A 20,737-nucleotide genomic window follows, 5' to 3' on the forward strand; every position below is an offset into this window, starting at 1 on the left:
TAACTCCTAGGGGCTCACATGGAAAACTAAAGGTGGCATGTTAGCTAGTTTTCAGTGGAGAGCATTACTACCCCTTCCACTAGAGTGTTTGGTAATAGGTGTGGACATTTTTTATTGTGTAATTATCAGTATCTAGTAATGTAAAGTGTGTGATTACAAGAATTGTGACTCTTAAATTTTTTTTTAATGTTTATTTATTTTTGAGACAGAGACAGAGAAAGACAGAGTGTGAGCAGGGGAGGGACAAAGAGAGAGGGAGACACAAAATCCGAAGCAGGCTCCAGTCTCTGAGCTGTCAGCACAGAGCCTGACATGGGGCTCAAACTCGTGAACTGCGAGATCATGACCTGAGCCGAAGTTGGATGCTCAACTGACAGAGCCACCCAGGTGCTCCAAGAATTGTGACTCTTAGTTTTAGGAATGGTCATAGCATCTTAATAGCATTTAACCATCTATTTATGTGATGCCTAAGTTACATATCCATAATTATAGCCAGGTGAGTGGGGACAACAGAGCTAATATATATCTAGGGCCAACACATTCAGGTCAGCTAATTTACATATGGCCATTCATAACAAGGGTATGAACAGAAAAACTCCATGGTGTGTGACCATCACAGAAAAGGAATTCTCTACTCATTACTGTCTAAGAATCCTGAACTTTCAGAACTTAGTGGCACCTACTCTCAGTGTAGGGGTGCATGCCAGCAAAGCAACCAAAATTTCATGCAGGCAATCTAAAGATGAACATACTGTGGCCTTCTATCTAGACCTCAATAGAAGTATATGTATTGTGTGATTTATTAGAGAGATCTAATGTAATCTAACCTAATCTATTGCATGGGTTTTTTAAATTGTATTTGTGTGTGTTAAACCATCTTATAATAAGTATAAATAATTTGGAAAGGCTGCCTGTGGTTGTTTTACACTTATGTCAAAGTGAGTGTAGTGAATGTAAGTAGCATGATCCACTGTAGGTCCTATTGACCTTATCCATACCTTTGTACCTCTGACACTTGAGGACATCAAGGCAAGTCAAACATTCTTCTAGACATTAAGATACAGATAAGAAATTTCCTTCTACAATAAAATCATCCAGGCCTGGTCCTGTTTGGCAGACAACTCTTTTTTTCTTTGACAGCATTCTCTATTCTTTATTTGAGAATTGTCTATTTAGACTTTCTGTCTCTACTGAGGACAATTTTGGTAAATTGCTTTTCTTAGAAAGTTACAAGTGGTATCTAGCTTTCCAAATATATTTGCATAGAGTTATGGAAAGTAGTCTTTAATGCTTTAAAATTTTTTCTTCTATTTTGATGGCTATATCCTATTTTAACAACCTTATTAAGATATAACTCACACACTATACATATCAACCTTTTAAATTGTGTAATTCAGTGGCTTTTAGTATATTCACCTAGTTGAACATCTATCAAAGCAATTGACTTGAGAACATTTTGATTAACATCAAAAGAAATCTTGTTCCTTTTATCTGTTACTCCTGAATCCACTCCCCCTGCCCTCACTAATCCTCAAGCCCTAGAAACCACTAATCTACTTTCTGTCTGTGTAGATTTGCCAGTTCTGAACCTTTCATATGAATGGAATAAAGTAATATACTGTTCTATGTGACTGGCTTTTTTTTTTACTTGGCATAATGTTTTCAAGTTTCATCCATGTTGTAGCATGCATCAATACTCCATTTCTTTTTATTGCCTAATAATATTCCATAATGTGGATATTATATCACTCTATTTTGTTTATATCTCCCCTACCCTCTTTTTTGATTATTAGATGTTTGTCCATTTTGCTTACTTGGTTATTCTGTTTTCTAAAATATTTAATTCTGCTTTTATCTGCTTTTTTAATCTTGAATTATTGTACATTCTGGTTTCTTTTGGCTTGATTGTTCTATTTCTATGTTTTTGAATTAGATGTTTTACTTATATTCATTTCATTTTTCTTGATATAAGTACTTAAAGCTTAGAAATTTTTTGTGTCTACTGGTATAGCTATATCCTATGGCTTCTTGTAAGTGATATTTCAATTTATTGGTATTTTTTAGAAACTCAGCAATTTAAGTTTGTATTGATCTTTGATTCAAGAGTAGTTTGATAAAGTGTTTAAATATTTTCGGATTGAAGAAGGATCTCTTTAAAAATGTGTTACTCAGGGTCTTTTGTAATTCAATGCAAATTTTAGGATTGTTTGTTCTAGCTTTGAGAATAGCCAAAGTAATTTTGAAAAAGAAAACCAAAGCGGGAGGCATCACAATCCCAGACTTTAGCCTCTACTACAAAGCTGTAATCATCAAGACAGTATGGTATTGGCAGAAAAACAGACACATAGACCAGTGGGATAGAATGGAAAACCCAGAATTGGACACACAAATGTATGGCCAACTAATCTTTGACAAAGCAGGAAAGAATATCCAATGGAAAAAAGACAGTCTCTTTAGCAAATGGTGCTGGGAGAATTGGACAGCAACATGCAGAAGAATGAAACTAGACCACCTTCTTACACCATGCCAAAAATAAACTCAAAATGGATGAAAGACCTAAATGTGAGACAGGAAACTGAGGAGAAAACAGGCAACAACCTCTTTGCCTCAGCCAAAGCAATTTCTTACTCAACACATCTCCAAAGTTAAGGGAATTAAAAGCAAAAATGAACTGTTGGGGCCTCACCAAGATAAAAAGTTTCTGCACTGCAAAGGAAACAATCAACAAAACTAAAAGGCAACCGATGGAATGGAAGAAGATACGTGCAAATGACATATCAGATAAAGTGTTAGTATCAAAAATCTGTAAAGGACTTATCAAACTCAACACCTGAAAAACAAATAATCCAGTAAAGAAATGGGCAGAGGACATGAATAGACCCTTTTCCAAAGAAGACACCCAGATGGCCAACAGACATATGAAAAGATGCTCCACATCACTCATCATCAGGGAAATACAAATCAAAACCACACTGAGATACCACCTCACACCAATCAGAGTGGCTAAAATTAACAACTCAGGAAACAACAGATGCTGGTGTGGATGTGGAGAAATGGGAATCCGCTTGCACTGTTGGTGGGAATGCAAACTGGTGCAGCCACTCTGGAAAACACTATGGAGGTTCCTTTTAAAAATTAAAAATAGAAATACCCTATGACCCAGCAATAGCGCTACTAGGAATTTATCCAAAGGATACAGGAGTGCTGATTCATAGGGACATATGTACCCTAATGTTTATAGCAGCACTTTCAACAATAGCCAAATTGTGGAAAGAGCCTAGATGTTTATCAGCTGATGAATGGATAAAGAAGATGTGGTTTATATATACAATGGAATACTACTTGGCAATGAGAAAGAATGAAATCATGCCATTTGCAGCAACGTGGATGGAACTGGAGAGTGTTATGCTAAGTGAAATAAGTCATGCGGAGAAAGACAGATACCATATGTTTTCACTCATATGTGGATCTTGAGAAACTTAACAGAAGACCATGGGGGAGGGGAAGGAAAAAAAAAAGTTAGAGAGGGAGAGAGCCAAACCATAAGAGACTTTTAAAAACTGAGAATAAACTGAGGGTTGATGGGGGGTGGGAGGGAGGGGAGGGTGGGTGATGGGTATTGAGGAGGGCACCTGTTGGGATGAGCACTGGGTGTTGTATGTAAGCGATGAATCACGGGAATCTACCCCCAAAACCAAGAGCACACTGTACACACTGTGTGTTTTATTGCATTGTCATTTATATCTTTCAAACATAAAAATATTTGTTCTTAATTTTTGTAAAAGTTACATGTGTTGTGTTCAGGCAGGACACCAAAAATTGGCTTCACTCTTTCCATATACAGTATTCAGTCATTTATGCAAGGATAATGACCCAAACTCTACCCAGTCACAGGTCAAAAGTTCAAGATCTCCACATGTTATGCTATTGTCTCTCTATGAAATCTAGCTGTAGCTCTACTTGCTTCAAAAACCTATAAAGCAAAAAGACAAATTTTTTCTCCCAGTACATAATGGCAGGACATGGACAGATAACTGGAATAAGCACTCTTGGTCAGAAAGAGGAAGGACAGAAGTGACAGAAATGTCATTTGTCCACAGTCATTCTTAAATCCTGTCAGGTATGCATTGTTTGAGAGCCCATTGGTGCCAGGAATGTTCTTTGTTAGATTCTGATTCTGTTAGATCCAATTCTGCTTTCTGAAAGCAGGCTCCCTTTCCCATTGTTCTCTGTGGTCTTTGGCTGTGCTCAGTGTGTGATCTTTTCTATTATTCTCCTTGACCACACCTGCAATGGATGTTGTAAACTATGCTCTTCTGTGAGCTGTTCAGCTTTCTCCGTTCATTTCCTATTTCCAAAAGTTTGGGAGCCTAAGGATATTTTAAAGGATTTTAAGTGCAGACTCCTGGCTTATTTGGAAGAACAATTTCTAAGAAATTCACCAGTATTTTTGTTTGAATCCAGATAGTTCCAACTGCTAATAACCTCACAATTCTTTCTAGTCAGAATTCTGCTATATTTCCTTATTTTTTCTCCTCATAATATCTCAATTATCACTTTGAGACTGCTGTAGTTACAGAAATCAGAAGCCCTGGGAATTTCTGCATGGCTATCTCCTTAGGCAGATGTTTGTTTAAATACAACTTAATTCATTGGGAGTGTCTAACAATGGGGTGAACATTGCTGTGAAGCTCAGCTTTGATAGAACTTTGTCTCGAAAAGATCTCAGTTTTCTCTCTTACTGTTTGAAATCTAAAAGTTGCTGACTCTTCCAACTTTTCAGGTCCCAAATTTCGGGAATCTCTCATTTCCCTTATCTTCTTGTAAATCAGCCAACTTTCTGAATTTACCTCTCTCTTTTATAAATACCTTGGCAAAAAGCAATCACAGTTCACACATAGAATTAACAAACTTTATCCCAATCTCTTTCTCTGGCTGTTCTAGGTACATGAGTTGACTCTTTACCTACTGGGGCTTTGAATTGTTTTGCCTTTCCAGCCTGCAATATCAGTTACCTATTGTCTTTGCCTGCCTTTTCCAATGCCATATATTTTAGATTTTTGTTACAATAATACCCACCCACTTTTGGTACTGATTTCTGTGTTAGAATAGGCTAAACTTAATCTGTGATAACAGCCCTGCAAATCTCAGTAGCTTAAGCACATAAAGGTTTACTTCTTGCTCTCACAAAGTTGACTGTAGGTTGTTGGTGGGGAGTAGGTGCTCCTCCACATAGATACTCTGCAATTCAGGATGATTTAGGCTCTATCATCTAGGAAGTCATGGACTGCTCCGGCAGGGGAAGAGTTGAGAATTGTAAAAGAGCTTTCACTGTCAAAGAAATGACATCTGTTACTTCAGCTAAAATTTATTTTATTATCCAGTACTAATCAAATGGCACCACTAACTGCAAGAGAGCTGAGAATTTTAACCTCTTGTGTTCCCAGGAAAGAAAGAGAAAGTATACTAGCAAGCACAATGTCTATCACATATGAAAGACTTTCTTATAAAACTCCCCTCCTAGGTGGGCTCTAGGGCCAGAGTTTTGTCCTTCCAAACCTGAGATTGTTGCTCATGTGCAGTGTTGGCAAACACCTCAAGGGCATCAGCAGATTTAGTGTTTTGAAATTCTACTTAACCCTTTGGTTACAGGCTTTCTTCCAAAAATTGGCCTGGAAATTCCCCCATTGGATTTTCAGCCCTTAAATCCGTTTAATGTGTTGGAATTTAAAAACTATGTATTTTATGTAGCATTTTCCATTGTTTCCATTGTGAATTTATTTGCATAACTATGGAAATATCATTTGGCTGTCACTCCAAGAGTTCCCACCTCTGGCCAATCTCATTACTGAGATTTCTCACTACAGTCTCTTGTCTCTACTTCTTCCACTTGTCTTTGACACATTCTTTGCTTCCACTTGTCTTTGACTGGATCTTGGCTGCTTATGAGAGTCCTTGCACACAATGTGATCTGGGGATTATAACTTCTGACTTTGCCAAAAATTTAGTTTGCTTTTAATTTTTCCACTTCCTTGGCTGCTTTTGAATGATTTCTGGGAAGACATGGGGAAAATGCTTATTTGTATAACTATGTTCATAATGGAAGAATAAACTTTAGATTCTATTTATGAAGAAAGGCTTATTCATTTGTTTCTCATGTAAATGAAATGAATTGCTTTGAAACCAAAGAACCTTGTAATACCAAGGCAATATGCCTTGCTCATGGGTTCACAGAAGTGTGCATTAAAATGGACTGTAAGCTCACATAATATAACCTTTTGATGTTATTCTAGAACAGTTAACTCAAATTATTTAAACCAGCAATATTAAGACTGTAGGGAAGGAGCTTATACAGGTGATCAGGTGTTTGCTTTTTGTTTTGCAGGGAAGCAAACTGGTCTTCATGCCACTCGTGTAAGATATATAGTCAAGGTTTTCTTTGGACTACTGTAATTACCAGTCTATAGTACACTTGAAAAACTCTATGTCTCTCTTTAGTCTTACTCTTCCACCTTCCAGAGTGTCTTTATTCAGTCAATATAAGTTGATTCTGGAGGTCAGGATCAAAGAAACCCCGAAAAGCATCCTAGGATTTGAAGATCACTGAGATCTGATTGTCGAAACATGGAGTAATGGAATGTCCTGATCCTGGTTTGACCAGGAAAGACCTGGTTTCCACCCCTCCCTGTGGACTTAGTACCTCATTTCCCTCTGAAAGTGTTCCAGGTGGGATCATCAATTACAGTGTCACTCTGTCTACTACATGTCCTTTCATCTGTTTTCAAAGTCATTGTTTGGCAGTTAGTCAGACTGACAACATTTATTTAACATTTAAACTGTTTAGACACAGGCTCCCACTACTAGACTCCTTTTTGTTTCCTCCCAATATTCTCCATAGGGCCTCCTTTTTCTGAAGATTTTATGAAAGAAAATTCATAATAATGAAGGGTCTTATTTACATGCCACTCAATATATGTCGAGTGAAGAAAATGACTTCACTTATCTGCCTTTGTCAAGTCATTGTCTTTTGAGTGCAGTTTAGGCTTCAAATTCTGTGGTTTCAGGTTATAGATGCACAAATCACATATGGCATGAGACACACTGAAAACCAGAATCCCTCTTCATAAGTTTGAAATGTCATCATTTCTCCCAAGGACACAAGATTTCCTTTATGACTCTGCAGATATATCTAAAAGTCTTCATTTGTCAGTTTGATGAGTGTGCTACCAAATAACACTACCTTGGCACGTAAATCATTTTCCCATGAAATCTTTAAAGAGCATTGTCAAATGTTTCTTTGTAGCCTTTGATTCTGCTGGTTTTATGCTTTTAAGGTGTCAGGAAATATAGCTGACTCTCTGGGGTAATTTTCTTTTAAAGTTCTAGATAGCAGATGTTTATAAAACCTAATAGAAAAGGTCTTTCTCTTCTCTTGTGGGTTAGATTTAAATCAGAAAATACAATAACTGACAGAGTAGTTGTGAACTACATTAATAATTCTAAAATTTAAAATTAATATATTCTTCCATCTGGAGTCTTAACTAAACATTTTTAACATCTTTGAAATTCACAAAGAAAAGGTGTCTCTTGTCAAGTAACGAGAAGCTAGAACAGCTAGGACTTTCATTGTTCTCAGGTCAGATATCGCTTAGATTCACACCCCCATTGCAATCAGAGTTATGCATATGTATGTTGAGAGCTTTCCCATTCAGCAAGCAGATTTATAATTCCTCTAGAGACAAGTTTTTGTTGCAAAGGACTAGCATCTCTATATGCATAATCACTCCTTTCTGTGTGCTTTTGCAGAGTGAGCCAGGATGCTCTTTATTTTTATGGACACATTTGAAAGCCTCTGCTTTCAACATTTATGTTAAGGTGACAGTAGCACAATGTAAGAACATTCAGTCAATCAATCATGTAAGATTTAATGAGCATTTATAATGTATTAGACTATGCTAGGTACTGAGATTATGAAAATGAACAAAGAATAATCCCTGCCATTTAAAATACTCTTAGTGTAATGAGAAGGCAGATTCATTAATGAACAGTTATAAAGAAAAAATGTGAAAGGTGGAGCAGTGATAAAGGTTTTATTGCATACCCCACATAGACATGGGACCCCAGAAAGTGAGAGTAAACTTCAGTATAACTTGAATGTCATTTGGTTCACTAGAGTATGAGTTATTTCCTTTCCTGCATGGAGAATCCTATGGCCTAACCCCACCCTGTCCTCCACTGGGAGCTGAACCACTCTGGCTTGGAGCAGCCTGAGGAGAACTGCAGGTCCTTGCCTGAGTGTTCTCCGACTTGAGTCTTTTCTACAACTCACGGGAGGAGTTGTATGTGTTTACTCAGGGGACGCTAACAGATCTGATTTGATGTGGAATCATGCAACTTTTGTGGTAGGAAACCCAAGCTCCCAAAGGACCCCAGAAGCAGACCCGGAAAGTTCTTTTGACAAGGCATTACTTGGGACCACGTTAGGCCAGAGAAGATAGAAAGTTCAGGATCTAGAGGGCTCCAGTGATTGTAGGATTGGTGGTAGAAAGTTATGTACCAACTGGATATGTTGGGCATTTGTCCATAATAGGACCTGCTCGTGCTAGCTTTGACTTACTAGATTCCATTGACCTTAATCCCCTCTGAATCAGTTCTGGCATTTTTGACAACAGGGTCATGGTTCCAAGCTCCTTTTCATACAGTTGGCAACTCTGATCCTGTCCTGTCAGTTCTTTCTCCATTCCCAATTCTATTCATATTCATGCTATCTCTCCCACAACAAGGTAGAGAATGCAAGTTTCATCTCTTATTATTAAGGATATCTTACATAAAGATTACTCATGTAACGAAATAGCCATAGCACTCAGCTCTGGGCTTGACAGAGCAGGGTCCTAAGCAGAAGGAAGGCTGCTTGTCAAGGAAGATGTTGGCAGGGAGCCCTGTGGACCAGCAAGAATGTCAGCAGTATTTGCGTGCTTGGCCTGGAAGACACAGCTCTTCCTTCAGTCAGCAGCATGGAGTATCTGTATTCAAGCAGCTTTGACCTTGAACTGACTGCTGACCAGCTGCTGTCAAATTCATGTCTGGACAAATTAATGTCTGGAGAAGCCAGTCAGTAGACTAGACCATTGCTGGTCAACAATGACCTTATTACCAATCCAAGGTGATAATACAAACTGTAAAGACAATGTAGCAAGTTTTGTATATAGCTAACTGTATTTGGTTTAAAGGAATCTGAGATGGTTTTTACGTATCTTTAGTGTTAGGAGTCTTCCTATTAAAGGCAATAGATGGCTATTTTATTTTATTTTATTTTTATTTTATTAAAAAACTTTTTTTAAACATTTATTTATTTTTGAGAGACAGAGAGGGGCAGAGAGAGAGGAAGACACAGAATCCGAAGCAGACTCCAGGCTCCAAGTTGTCAGCACAGAGCGTGATGCGGGCTCGAACTCACAAACCGCGAAATCATGATCTGAGCCGAAATTGGACGCTTAACTGACTGAGCCACCCAGGCGCCCCAATGGCTATTTTATTTTCTGTCAAAATAATGTTTCTGTCAAAACAAAAGTTGGCAATTTTATGTTGGTTCTACAGATTTTAGGGGATTGTTTTGTTATTTCTTCCATGAAACATTCAGGTTTTGGGAACCACTGATATAAGAGTCTGGTATACAACTGTTCCCTAGAGCTTTCTTAACCTTGACACTTTTGGCATTTTGAGCCAGGTAATTCCTTGTTGGACAGGGAGTTGTTCTGTGCAGGGTAGGATGTTTTCCAGCATCATGGCCTCTAGCCACTCGACGCCAGTAACAACCCTCCACATCTGGACATAGCAACTAAAAATGCCTTCAGGCATTAGGTGGGTTGGGGTGGGTTGAGTGGGGCTGTGCTCAAAAAGTTTGAAAGGTACTACTCCAGAGACATTGTAAATTTTATTTTATTGTTATTTGTTTATTTTATTATTTTCTCTTAAAGAATTTCTGTTGCAATAAACAACAGGTTATGGTCACTTGTATGGTGACCATTAATAAATGCAGGTAGCAAGGAGAACAAAGCTATTAAAATACAGTAAAGTCTTCATTTGAGAGCACAGTTTGTTCTGGAAACATACTTGTAATCCAAAGCACTTGTATGTCAAAGCCAATTTCCCCATAAGAAATAATGGGAACTCAGATGATTCATTCACAGCCTAAAAATATGCATATAAAAATGATTACAATATTGTAATATAATACAACATAATAAAGCAAATACAAAATATAAAGACAAATAACAAATTAACCTGCACTTGCTTTTGAAAACCTTTGTGGCCGGTGTGAGGGAGACAAGAGAGAGGAGGGTTGTTATGTAGGACGACTTTCACTGTCACTAATGGAATCACTGCTATCTGTTGGCTCAATGGAGTCTTTTTCTTTTCATGCAACTTTAACAAGGAACCTATCCAATGACACTTTTTTTGCCTCCTTTTGAGGATTTCACGGAAATGTGACATAGTGTTGTTGTTAAACAGATTCATCATTCACACTGCTACAGCCTTGTTCGGGTGGTGATTTTCTACAAAACTTTGTAGTGTTTCCCATATTTTACACATCTTCCTGATCTCATTTGAAGTGAGGGATTTCTCCACCTTTTTCTCCTCTTCCTCTGCAGACGAGCTCACCTCCATAATCTCTTGCTATTGCTTGAGATCCAACAGTTTGATGCAATAGTCAGATGCCAGTTGTGGGCACCTTCCAATGTTCTGAAAAAATCACTGATTTCTGTCCAACACCACAGCCTGAGACCAAGCATCTGAGCATGGGAGATGATGACCCACAATTGTGCAGAGAGAGAGACAGCGAGAGAGAGAGAGAGAGAGAGAGAAGAACCATTGGTTCATTTGTGATTATGTGACATTCTACCTCATGTACTACTCATATTGCAAGACATTGCTCGTTTATCAAGTTAAAGTTTGTTAGAAATGTTTGCTCATCTTTTGGAACACTTGCGGAACAAGTTACTCACAATCCAGGATTTTAACGTGTGTGTATGTGTGTGTGTGTGTGTGTGTGTGTGTGTGTGTGTGTATATTCCTTTATTATCTATTATTATACCTTGATATGTGTCTCATAAAGATGCTGTAAGGCTTAGTTGGCATTAACAAAGTATTGAAAACTCTCAACTAAAGCATAGTGTAGAAAGACAAAGTATTATTACATATAATAGTATTTTGCGTTGACATGTCACTTTTCACTTAAGACTCTCAATCTATTGGTTCAGTTGTTTCCTCAGTGTATGATTCTCAGTTCATGTCAGAGAAACTGAGGCACAAGCCAATATTCACCTGACAAAATAATCAGGGAATTAATTAAGTCTCTCATTTCCTTTATAATACCCTAATCACTTTTACTGTATATATTTTATAGTATGGTATAATACCATACTATATATACTATAGTAAATAGTATATAGTGTATATAGTATATAGTATATATAGTATAGTATTATATATATTATATAATATATTTAGTATGTACCAAATATATATTTTATATTTATATTCTATTCTATATACTTTATAATTTTTAAACACCTATATTTCTCTTCGCTCGGCTGGCAGCCTCTGAGAAGTAGGGGCAGGTCTTCTTTAGTTGTCTATCTCTCATAACTTACAGGGGGCTGTGGGCACCACATTCACGGGCAGCTGGCAGACCCTAGGAAATGCCAGTTGCATTAGCGCAGTCCTCCCCAGAAACATTTTCATTATAGATTCGTGTTTTCAGTGCTGGACTTTTAGTACTGAGATTGCTGTTAAGTAAACGTATCTGCATCTTTTGTAATAATCTAGTTATAATACAACTTAAAATATATGGTGGCATAATCAGGACCGCATTCTGATTTTCATGGACATTAACTATCTTTGCCTTCATGGGCTCCTTTCCTCCATTTAAAAAAAAAGTTAAAAATGATAGTTTATGATTACATTGGTAGAAAGATGGCTACAATCTAAGATGGATTGTATTCTTATTTTATGATTAAAAAATTATTAAAACACTCTTGTGGGACCCTAAAGGTACCGTGTACCCTGGGCACTGTGCCTGTGGTAACCAGTAAAGAAGTGAGCACTGAGGGTCACACAATGAAATGTTAACTATCTTTTTCCCCTTCATTCTCATGCTCCCCGGGAGATAGTCTGGTTTTATTGCCTCAAGGAAGAAAGACATAGAAAGCAATAAAAACACCAAGTTCTTGGCTTCTGGGTTCAAAAGCATGGGTTTTAAGATGGGTTTTAGGATGATGCCCTAGATTTGGAAGAGGAGATGAAGGGCCGGGGTGCCCCGTCCCTTGGGAGATGAAGAGTTCATGGACTGAAGATGGAGGGCACCAGAGAAGCCGAGAGCATGTGGGTTTGTCTGGGACCCCCAAATTGGAATTAAGACCTTATAGAAATCCCTGAGCAGGTGGGCCCTGTCACTGCCTAGCCCTCTATTCCCGGGTAATGATTTTGGAGGTGTTGAACTGTGGGGCTTCTGTGTGCCTCCCAAGCCCAGTGTGGTGGGACCATGAAACCTTGATGGGCCAGGCAAACAGCTTAGGGATGGCATTTGGCTTCCAGGAACCCTGGGTGGAGAGGGACACAAGAAGGTTCTTGGTGGCCTAGAAAATGGCATGCTTGTGGCAGAGTGCCAGTCTACACAGAGTCCATGTGGCAGGACCAGGAGGGCAGAGCAGAGATCTGTGTGGATCCATACTAGAAGACTACAGGAGAATGAGGAGGTTTCCACAGATGTCAGCAGGGAGAGATGATGACAACAGAAATGGATTCTTGGCATTGCAGCATCACACAAGCTCTTGAGAGTTGGAAGGGATCCATAATTGACCAAGATTAAGGTTTTTCCATCTTGGCAATATGAGCATTTGGAAAAGAAATTAAGTACAATTATGGAAAAACTAAAGTTGCAATTCTTGTACACCAAAAATTTGGTGGATTAGTATTCACTATACATAGGTGTTTATGGTGCTTGACAGTAATAAAGGATCTTCTGCTTTTATTTTTTTCATTTTGCAAAAATCTCATGGGTATTACGTCTGTCCTCATTTTATACTGTGGAAATGAAAGCACAGAAACATTAAGTGACTTGCCCAATGTCACACAGCTAGGACCTGAGCAATGACTCAAACCCATGGCCCCATTCACTCTCTCACTTCTGGTTTTTGATGTTCAATATTCCCCCCTAAGGATTTAAGTGAGAGTTTCCTGTGAGGCTCTCTAAAAATGCCGATATGCTACCAAAATGCTTTTAGTGTTTTGCAATTTAATGCTCAGATGTTAGGAGGGCAGAGAGTTCACATGCCTGAGCTCTGCTGCTCTACCCTGGGCTCTCTCTCTGCTGTGTTCTATGCAGTTCTCTGTTCTCCTCTCAGAGGTGGGGAAGCAAGGGTATAGTTCGAATGCAGTGTAGGGGCCCAGTCCCAAAACAATGGGATGAGGTGGGCCTAGGGCCTCCTGACTTGGATTCTCGGTGCCCCATCCAGGTGAGTGGATGCTCTTCTGCTTCCACAACCCTGTGCCCATTGTAGAATTTTCTTGTTTGTCTGTGTTTCTTGCTTGGCTGTGAGCAACTGAAGGCAAGGACTGCATTAGGGTTGTTTCCCATGGCATCCCCTCCTGGCATGCAGTAGGTACTTAAAATATTTCCTGAATGAATAGACAATTGAATGGATGGATGGGTGGATGGGTGGATGGATGGATGGATGGATGGATGAATTCTTGAGTACCTCAGTGTCCCTTACATAATCTTAGCCCTGTATTCCCTCAATAACAAGGCCTCTTCTGAGGGATGTTTGGGTTCAGCTTCCTTTATGTCACCTAAGAAAGCTTTGCAAAAATAGATACTTCTTCTGTAGGCCACTTCACTTCCTTTTTCCTTCCCCATTCCCCAATCCCTCCATTATTATTATTTCTATCCACCCTTGTAGTCTAGATGTTTGGAATATTTTTCCCTCTTCCATCTACATGTTTTTTCAGCTTATGTTTGTCAGCCTTCTTTAAACTCTCTTTAAATGCCAGAAGCACATGTTATGAATCCATTTAACAGATACTTTGCTCTTTCTCATTTTGAAAAAAAGAAATTGATGGTAGAAAAAATTTCTAACGTGACAAATTGCCTTTTTAATTTATTACTATGTCTTATTTTTGAATTTACTTTTGGTAAATAATCTACATTATTGAATAAGTTTCAGTTCATTGGAGTCACTGAGTAATTGCTGTGTTGGATAAGTATTGTGCTTGTGATACTATTAGTTTTATCATATGTGCTAAGTTGTTTTTAGAAAATAGCCTCAGCATTACTTGAAAAGAGGTGGAAAATACTTTATATATCCCACATCCAGTGAATTTGTAATTAAAGCAATGTCATAAATATGGTAAATTTGCATTGGATCATTAAAAAATTGTTTTAAAGCAATACATGATAACTAAGATTTATCTCTTAACAGATTCTAATTTATTTTCTCAGGCACCATGACAGAGAAGCCTATCCCAAAGATTATGATATAGAAGGTCCCGAGGAAATAAAAAAACTGTGTAATTCAACATATTGGCGACTTGGAACCAATGAACCCCCAGTAAGTAATTGCTACTGATTTCTTCTATTTTAAAATGTTTTTTAAATGTTTATTTATTTATTTTGAGAGAGAGAGAGAGCATGAGCAGGGGAGGGGCAGAGACAGAGGGAGAGAGAATCCCAAGTAGTCTTTGTGCTGCCAGCACAGAACCCAATGTGGGGCTCCAACTCACAAACTGTGAGATCATGACCTGAGTCTAAGTCAAGAGTCTGACGCTTAACTGACTGAGTCACCCAGGTGCCCCTGATTTCCTTTAAGTGGAATCTTCTTCCAGGTGAAACATGGAAAAGTAAAGGTGCAAGCACTTTGTGCCACCCTCCTAAGCTATGTTGGTTACTTAGGCAGGTGACTTAGTCACTGTGTGCTTCAGTGACCTTACCTGTAAATGTGCACAGTTCATAAAGTTATTATTGGGAAAATTCAATGAGATAAAGCAAATAAAGTGCTTACCTCAGTACCTAGCATGTAGTGAGCACTCAAGAAATTATTAGTGCTCTTATGATGCTGTTGCTGTAGCCACGGCATTTTGTTCAATGTCTCCTTTAACCTTCACAATAACCCTGTGCAGTAGGTATTATTGTTTCTATTTTACGGATGGGGAGAAACTCCTAGAAGTTAAGTGACTTACTCAAAGTCAAACAGCTGGGAGTGGCCGAGTGAGAGTTTGAATCCAGTTCTTTGATTTCAAGTCTTTTGTATTTGTCTTGAGGTGGTGAAGTTGTGACTTATTAAAACATGCTGGTATTATTCTCCTAACGTTTGTATGATCCAATTCCTAAAGGAATATTCACTGCACAAGTACTTCCTATTTGAATTGCCGTGAGTGGCTTACTCCTTGGCTATTTTGGTGCCTGCCCAATCAGTGTAAGGCAGGAGCTCACCTCTCCAGAGACCCCCAAATTGTGTCCTACCATGTTAAGAGCTTTAGGACTGCCTAAAGACTCAATTCGGCCTTATAGGATGGCTTTGGGGCCTGAAGAGCTGGTAATTTGACTAGGACACATGTGAATGTGTTCAGAAGACTGGGTTTGCATCACATTCTGCCCCCAAAGTCAGGGCTAGCTTGAAATAAGGCAAGCCCAGTAAGATGAGTAATTCCATATTGGAAATGGAGCTAGAAGATTCTCAGTTCTCCAGGGTTATGGGAACGAATTAGCCTATCCAGGGCCCATGCTTGTTACCTTCCTGCCTTTTATACTTGCAATGGACAGAGAATGATAAGGACAGCCTGAAAAATGGGGACTTACTACAAAGATGCAGCTATCTGGCTATGGAATCAAGGACAGTCACAGGAACCAAAACAGGTCTAAAGCAAGACATCCTCCCCCTCCCCTTTCACACACACACACACACACACACACACACACACACACACTGTCTCATTGGCATCCTTATTTTGTTTTGCTGCTCATTGCCTTCTTGCCCCTATAGCTCCAATCTCAAGGGCATTCTGATAGTTTCCTCAATTCCCACATTGCCCTTCTACCTTGCACCAAGCCGTCTTTTGGTCACTAGCCAGTACGTGGAGGGGTTCCCAAGTCTGATGCTCAACTCTGTCAATAGCCACTCTGCCCTGTTCCACCAGAGCCAGCTTTGCCTTGCTTTCTTGAGCACGGGGCTACATGGTCAGGACAAGAGCAAGTTGGGCAAAGCAGGCATTACCTGGCGTGCATTTAGCATCTTTGACTCTTTTTTTTTTTTTTTTGAGAGGGTGGGGTGGGGCATGGGCAGAGGAGGGGCAGAGAGAGAGAGGGAGACACAGAATCCGAAGCAGGCTCCAGGCTCTGAGCTGTCAGCACAGAGCCCGACACAGGGCTCGAACTCGCGAACTGCAAGATCGTGACCTGAGCCCAAGTCGGACGCTTAACCGACTGAGTCACCTAGGTGCCCCTAGCATCTTTGACTCTTAAAAACCATTTATTTTTGATTTCTCAATGAAAATGTTCTTGACCTCTGGGTTGTGGGAGGATGTGAGATGAGGTGAACTATGAGATGTAGGAACCTCAAACATTCATTCTGTTCCATCTACACATCATAGCAATCAAGACTCAGGTTTAATAGAGGATGTATAAATTAGATAATATTTTATTTTGTTCATGGTCATTGAAACTGTGTGCTTCTTCTTCCAGGTTTATAGGTATATTGATAGGAATGAAAATAGATCAATGGGTCAACTATTTCTGATGCTATTCTCATATCTTAATAGTAAGTTACATTTTTGTGTATTTTTGTGTATAAAGCACTGGTTCATCCATCTTGTTTCTTGCTCTTCTCAACAAAGTTATAAAGTTGACAAGAAAGATATTATTATTCAAGTTCTAAACCTAGACTCACTGATATTCAGTGATTCCCCCCAAGGTCCCAGGTGTAAAAAGGAGAGGGATACAGGCACAGAACCTTCATATTTTCATATGTCGGGTGTGATGCTGGATATAGCAGGAGTATGGATGAGTTCTTCCTCTTGCCACAGAGTTTTGATAGAGGCCTAAACACTAGGATACTCTCAATAGTTGGTGAAAACCACACATCCTAAAGCAAGATCCTAGACCATCTAGGCACCTGCTAAGATATTCTAAACCAGGTTAGGCCAGTATGAGTGATTATGTCCTTGAAGACTAGAGTCTAGAGTTCAGGAAGGATTTATTTATTTGTGGGTTGCATGCCCCTTCTTCCTCAGGTGAGAGGTTTTCCTTCCTCAGTTTTCAAGGGAATGAGACAGATTAATATTTGTGTCCTGGAATTTAGATGACTTGGGTTCCAGGTATATGACACATGTGCAACAGCAAGGCCCACCTGCTGCAGGATTCTACGTCTAAAGCACCCCCCAGTTGGAAAAGTGAGAAGTTTAAATATAATACAGTTAGAAGTTTTGATTATGTCTCTGGACTGGAAAATTTCATAACTAAAATGAGATCCTTCTTGAGATTGAGGGACCTAGAAGCGTTATGGGACTTGCTTAAAATTTCCATTAAGCGAAAGGAGAGAACTAGCCATCCATGGGGGCTGGAAGAGGCAGTATGATTAAAATGAAGTTGCTTCATGAATTGCATCCTACTGATGCAACAGGATCAATTCAATTCAACAGGATCAATTCAATAGGATCAATTCTGACTTTATCTCAGAGTCTGGACCAATCTTCAGATTGGCCCTCTGAGTGGCCCACATTGTATAAATGAAGAGACTGAGGTCAAGTGAAGCTAAATGACTTGTTCAAAGTCAAACAGCTATAAAGTTGTATTAAAATTTAAAATCTATTTTTCCCCTCTGATTACAGAATCTAAGATCTTAAATACTTCTCCAACTGCCTCTTGGAGCACTAAGTTGTTCCACCCCTAGCCCAGTGGTCTTTTTAACCCCCAACACTGCATCCTCCCTGCAGAAAATGAACCTGATTGGCTTTCGTCCTCTGACTTGGGCATTATGTACATCTCAGTACATATGTGTTGGGGCATCGGTTTCTTACATCTTATCTATAACCTCTATCCTGTTTGCTGAATTACGTCTACACACATGCCAGCTAGCCCCATTCCCATATGTCTCTTTTCCTAAATGTCTTCTTAGCAGTTTTGGATTTTTGCAGTATTGCTGCTGAGTGGTTGTTTTTTATGTCCACCAGCATTTCTCTTCTGCTGCATGAAGTTCTCCTTGCCCATATATGCTGTAGCTGGGGCTATTGTGAGCATTGTTTGTTTGTACCAGGCTTTTAAATTAGCCTTTCTTTGTGTCTACATTTTGGCTGAAACTCCAAAAGGCCACAAACAAAAACATAGTCCCATGTGCCAAAGTGAAATATTAGGCCACTTGAGTGGGGCCCCCAAAGATGGTGCCCTTAGGCCAGCACTCACATGAAGGATACAAGAGGATTGAAATCCAAGAAGCCAAAAGTAGAGTTTGAGAGAAGAAACAGGGTTTTGGAAAAGGTGTACTGTGAGTCTCATCTGCCTGGTGAAGTTACAGATATGAGGTTCGGGTGATCTGTCTGAAACAGCAGAGCAGAAAGAGAGGAACTAGCTACCTGTACATTATTGGTGGGACAAAGATAAATGAGTACTCAGGCCCAGGGGTGGCTTTTGGGGATCAGATGTGGGCCATGTAGAAGAGAAAGATGACAGGGAGTCATCTCAGAACCTGCCCAAGAGCCCCTCATGTAGGGATTTAAGGGACCTTGACTGGGTTCCCAGGGGCTGAGGAAGGACAGTTAAGTCCAGGCAGTGGCAGCCTGTGTCATGGAACATAACCACTGAATATTTCCAGAAGGGATCTTAATATCCAACAGAATATCTCAAGGAGGTCTGTTTCGAACATCAATCAATGCTGGAGAGGGTCAGACTTCAGACATGCCCAGAGGAAACCGAAACAAGATGATACTTCTATTTTTCTTGCATTTACCTCTCTCTTCCTCATATCCCCACTCACTCATCTTAAACCCTCCAGAAGCCAGAGGGAGTTGAGGAGTAGGAAAGAAGTTTAAGGGGGACAATTGAGAAGAAGCTAAATGTGCCCCCTTTTCCTACTGAGTTATGCCAAGCTAAAGCTGACCCAAGGTACAGGAATTTTAAATGAAACTTTCATTTTAAATGGAGTTTTGGCCAGTACTTGGGACTGGGTATTTTACTTACCTCAGTTAGATTCCTCCTGGGACAGAAGGAGCCAGAAGATGTTTATATTAGCTGAGAGTGACCATAAAGTGGTGGCAACTGTTCTATATTTCATCAAGGAGCATAAGAAAGAATCCACCTCTCCAAAGGACTATGGATGAGCAGTGATGGAGGAAGAATAGATTTGTTTATTGATTGTACCTACTTACAAGTCCCACCTATTCAGTGAACTAGTTGTCCATTTGTGTATAAAAGAGCAGGCCACATCACCCCTCTCTATCCCCTTCCCTTCTTTTAGTTTTCTTCGTGGAATTTAAATTACTTGACTAGAACACATGCTCCGTAAGAGAAAAGCCTGGTCTGTTTTGTTCTCTGCTGTATCTCCAGTTCCTAGAATGGTGCCTGGTATAGAGTGGGTGCTTAATAAACATCTGTGGAAGGAAGGAATGAAGGAAGAAAAGAAGGAAAAAGGCAAAAGAGGAAGAAGAAGGAGGAGGAAGAGGAGGAGGAAGGCAAGAAGGAATGAAGGGAAGAAAAAAGGGAAGGAGGGAGGGAGGGAGGAACAAAGATATTCCACAAATATGTATTAAGGCCCTATTATTTTGCTAAGTGCTGGGGTAAGAAACATAATTTGGAACAAGGTCACTGTACATCAGGAATTCACAGGCTTGTGAGACGATGCAGGTTTACAACCACAGTGGCTAAGTGTACGACGGATGCTACGATAGGGAGAAGATCAGGATGCTGACAGGCACACCTGAACTGAAATGGGCTGAGGGGAGGATCATGGATGGCTTCCTAGTGGAGGCGGCCACAGTGAAGCTCTCGAACTGAATCTAAAGAACCATTTGTTGGTGAAATCTGGAAACATGCCAGTCAGGTTTCAGTGGTGGCACAATCAAATTCCTACCGTGGTGGTCCTTCAGGCTTGGGGAGACCCAGTGGGGCCATGGGGCTGCAGATTCACAGGGGAGCAGTCATTTGAGCCACTGGAGTTTCTCTGATTATTTTACTCGTCTAAGAAATTATGGGAAATTGTATTTTAAACTGTAGTGTTTTGCCTTGGTATTTTATTTAAACTTTATTCAGGTGCTGCTTAGCTGTACCAGAGTGAGTCCCATGTAAACTAAAATGCTCAGGAGTCCTTCTATCATTGCTTCTTCACTTGCAAAGCCCCTCACCTAAGGATTCTCACACCACTTCTAAAGGCTGTGTCACAATCAGTATGTAAGACTGCTTCTGAGGAAGTAAACTCAGAAGAATTAAGTACAACGTACATTTGATGCTGTGTCATAAAGCTGAGAACTTATCAGACATAAAAGAACAAGGAAAACCATGAGTGATTTTACTAAACAGATTTTCTTATACAGCTAATGGATCAATGCCAAGGCATTTTTGGAACTAAAAGGGCAACATGGATGAGCAAATTAGGCTAATATTACTATTAATAGCATTACAGTCATTTTGGACTTTAAAATGGAAAATAAGTGAATAGTACAAAAGTGTGCTATCATTCATTTTATGAAGTGA

The 20,737-nt window shown here is 39.5% G+C and overlaps 1 protein-coding gene across 3 annotated transcripts in view; it reads left to right on the forward strand.

Moving 5' to 3' along the window:
* The window catches only part of CD4H9orf135 (chromosome D4 C9orf135 homolog), an 84,755-nt gene that overhangs the window by 17,201 nt on the left and 46,817 nt on the right, over positions 1–20,737 (forward strand). For all 3 annotated transcript variants that reach the window (XM_030293321.1, XM_030293319.1, XM_030293320.1), the window contains exon 2: positions 14,501–14,609. In XM_030293321.1, coding sequence (XP_030149181.1) covers positions 14,501–14,609 — 109 coding nt within the window. The remainder of the gene's footprint in view (positions 1–14,500; positions 14,610–20,737) is intronic.

This window comes from Lynx canadensis, chromosome D4 (genome assembly GCF_007474595.2).
Source record: "Lynx canadensis isolate LIC74 chromosome D4, mLynCan4.pri.v2, whole genome shotgun sequence".
Classification (NCBI taxonomy): Eukaryota; Metazoa; Chordata; class Mammalia; order Carnivora; family Felidae; genus Lynx; species Lynx canadensis.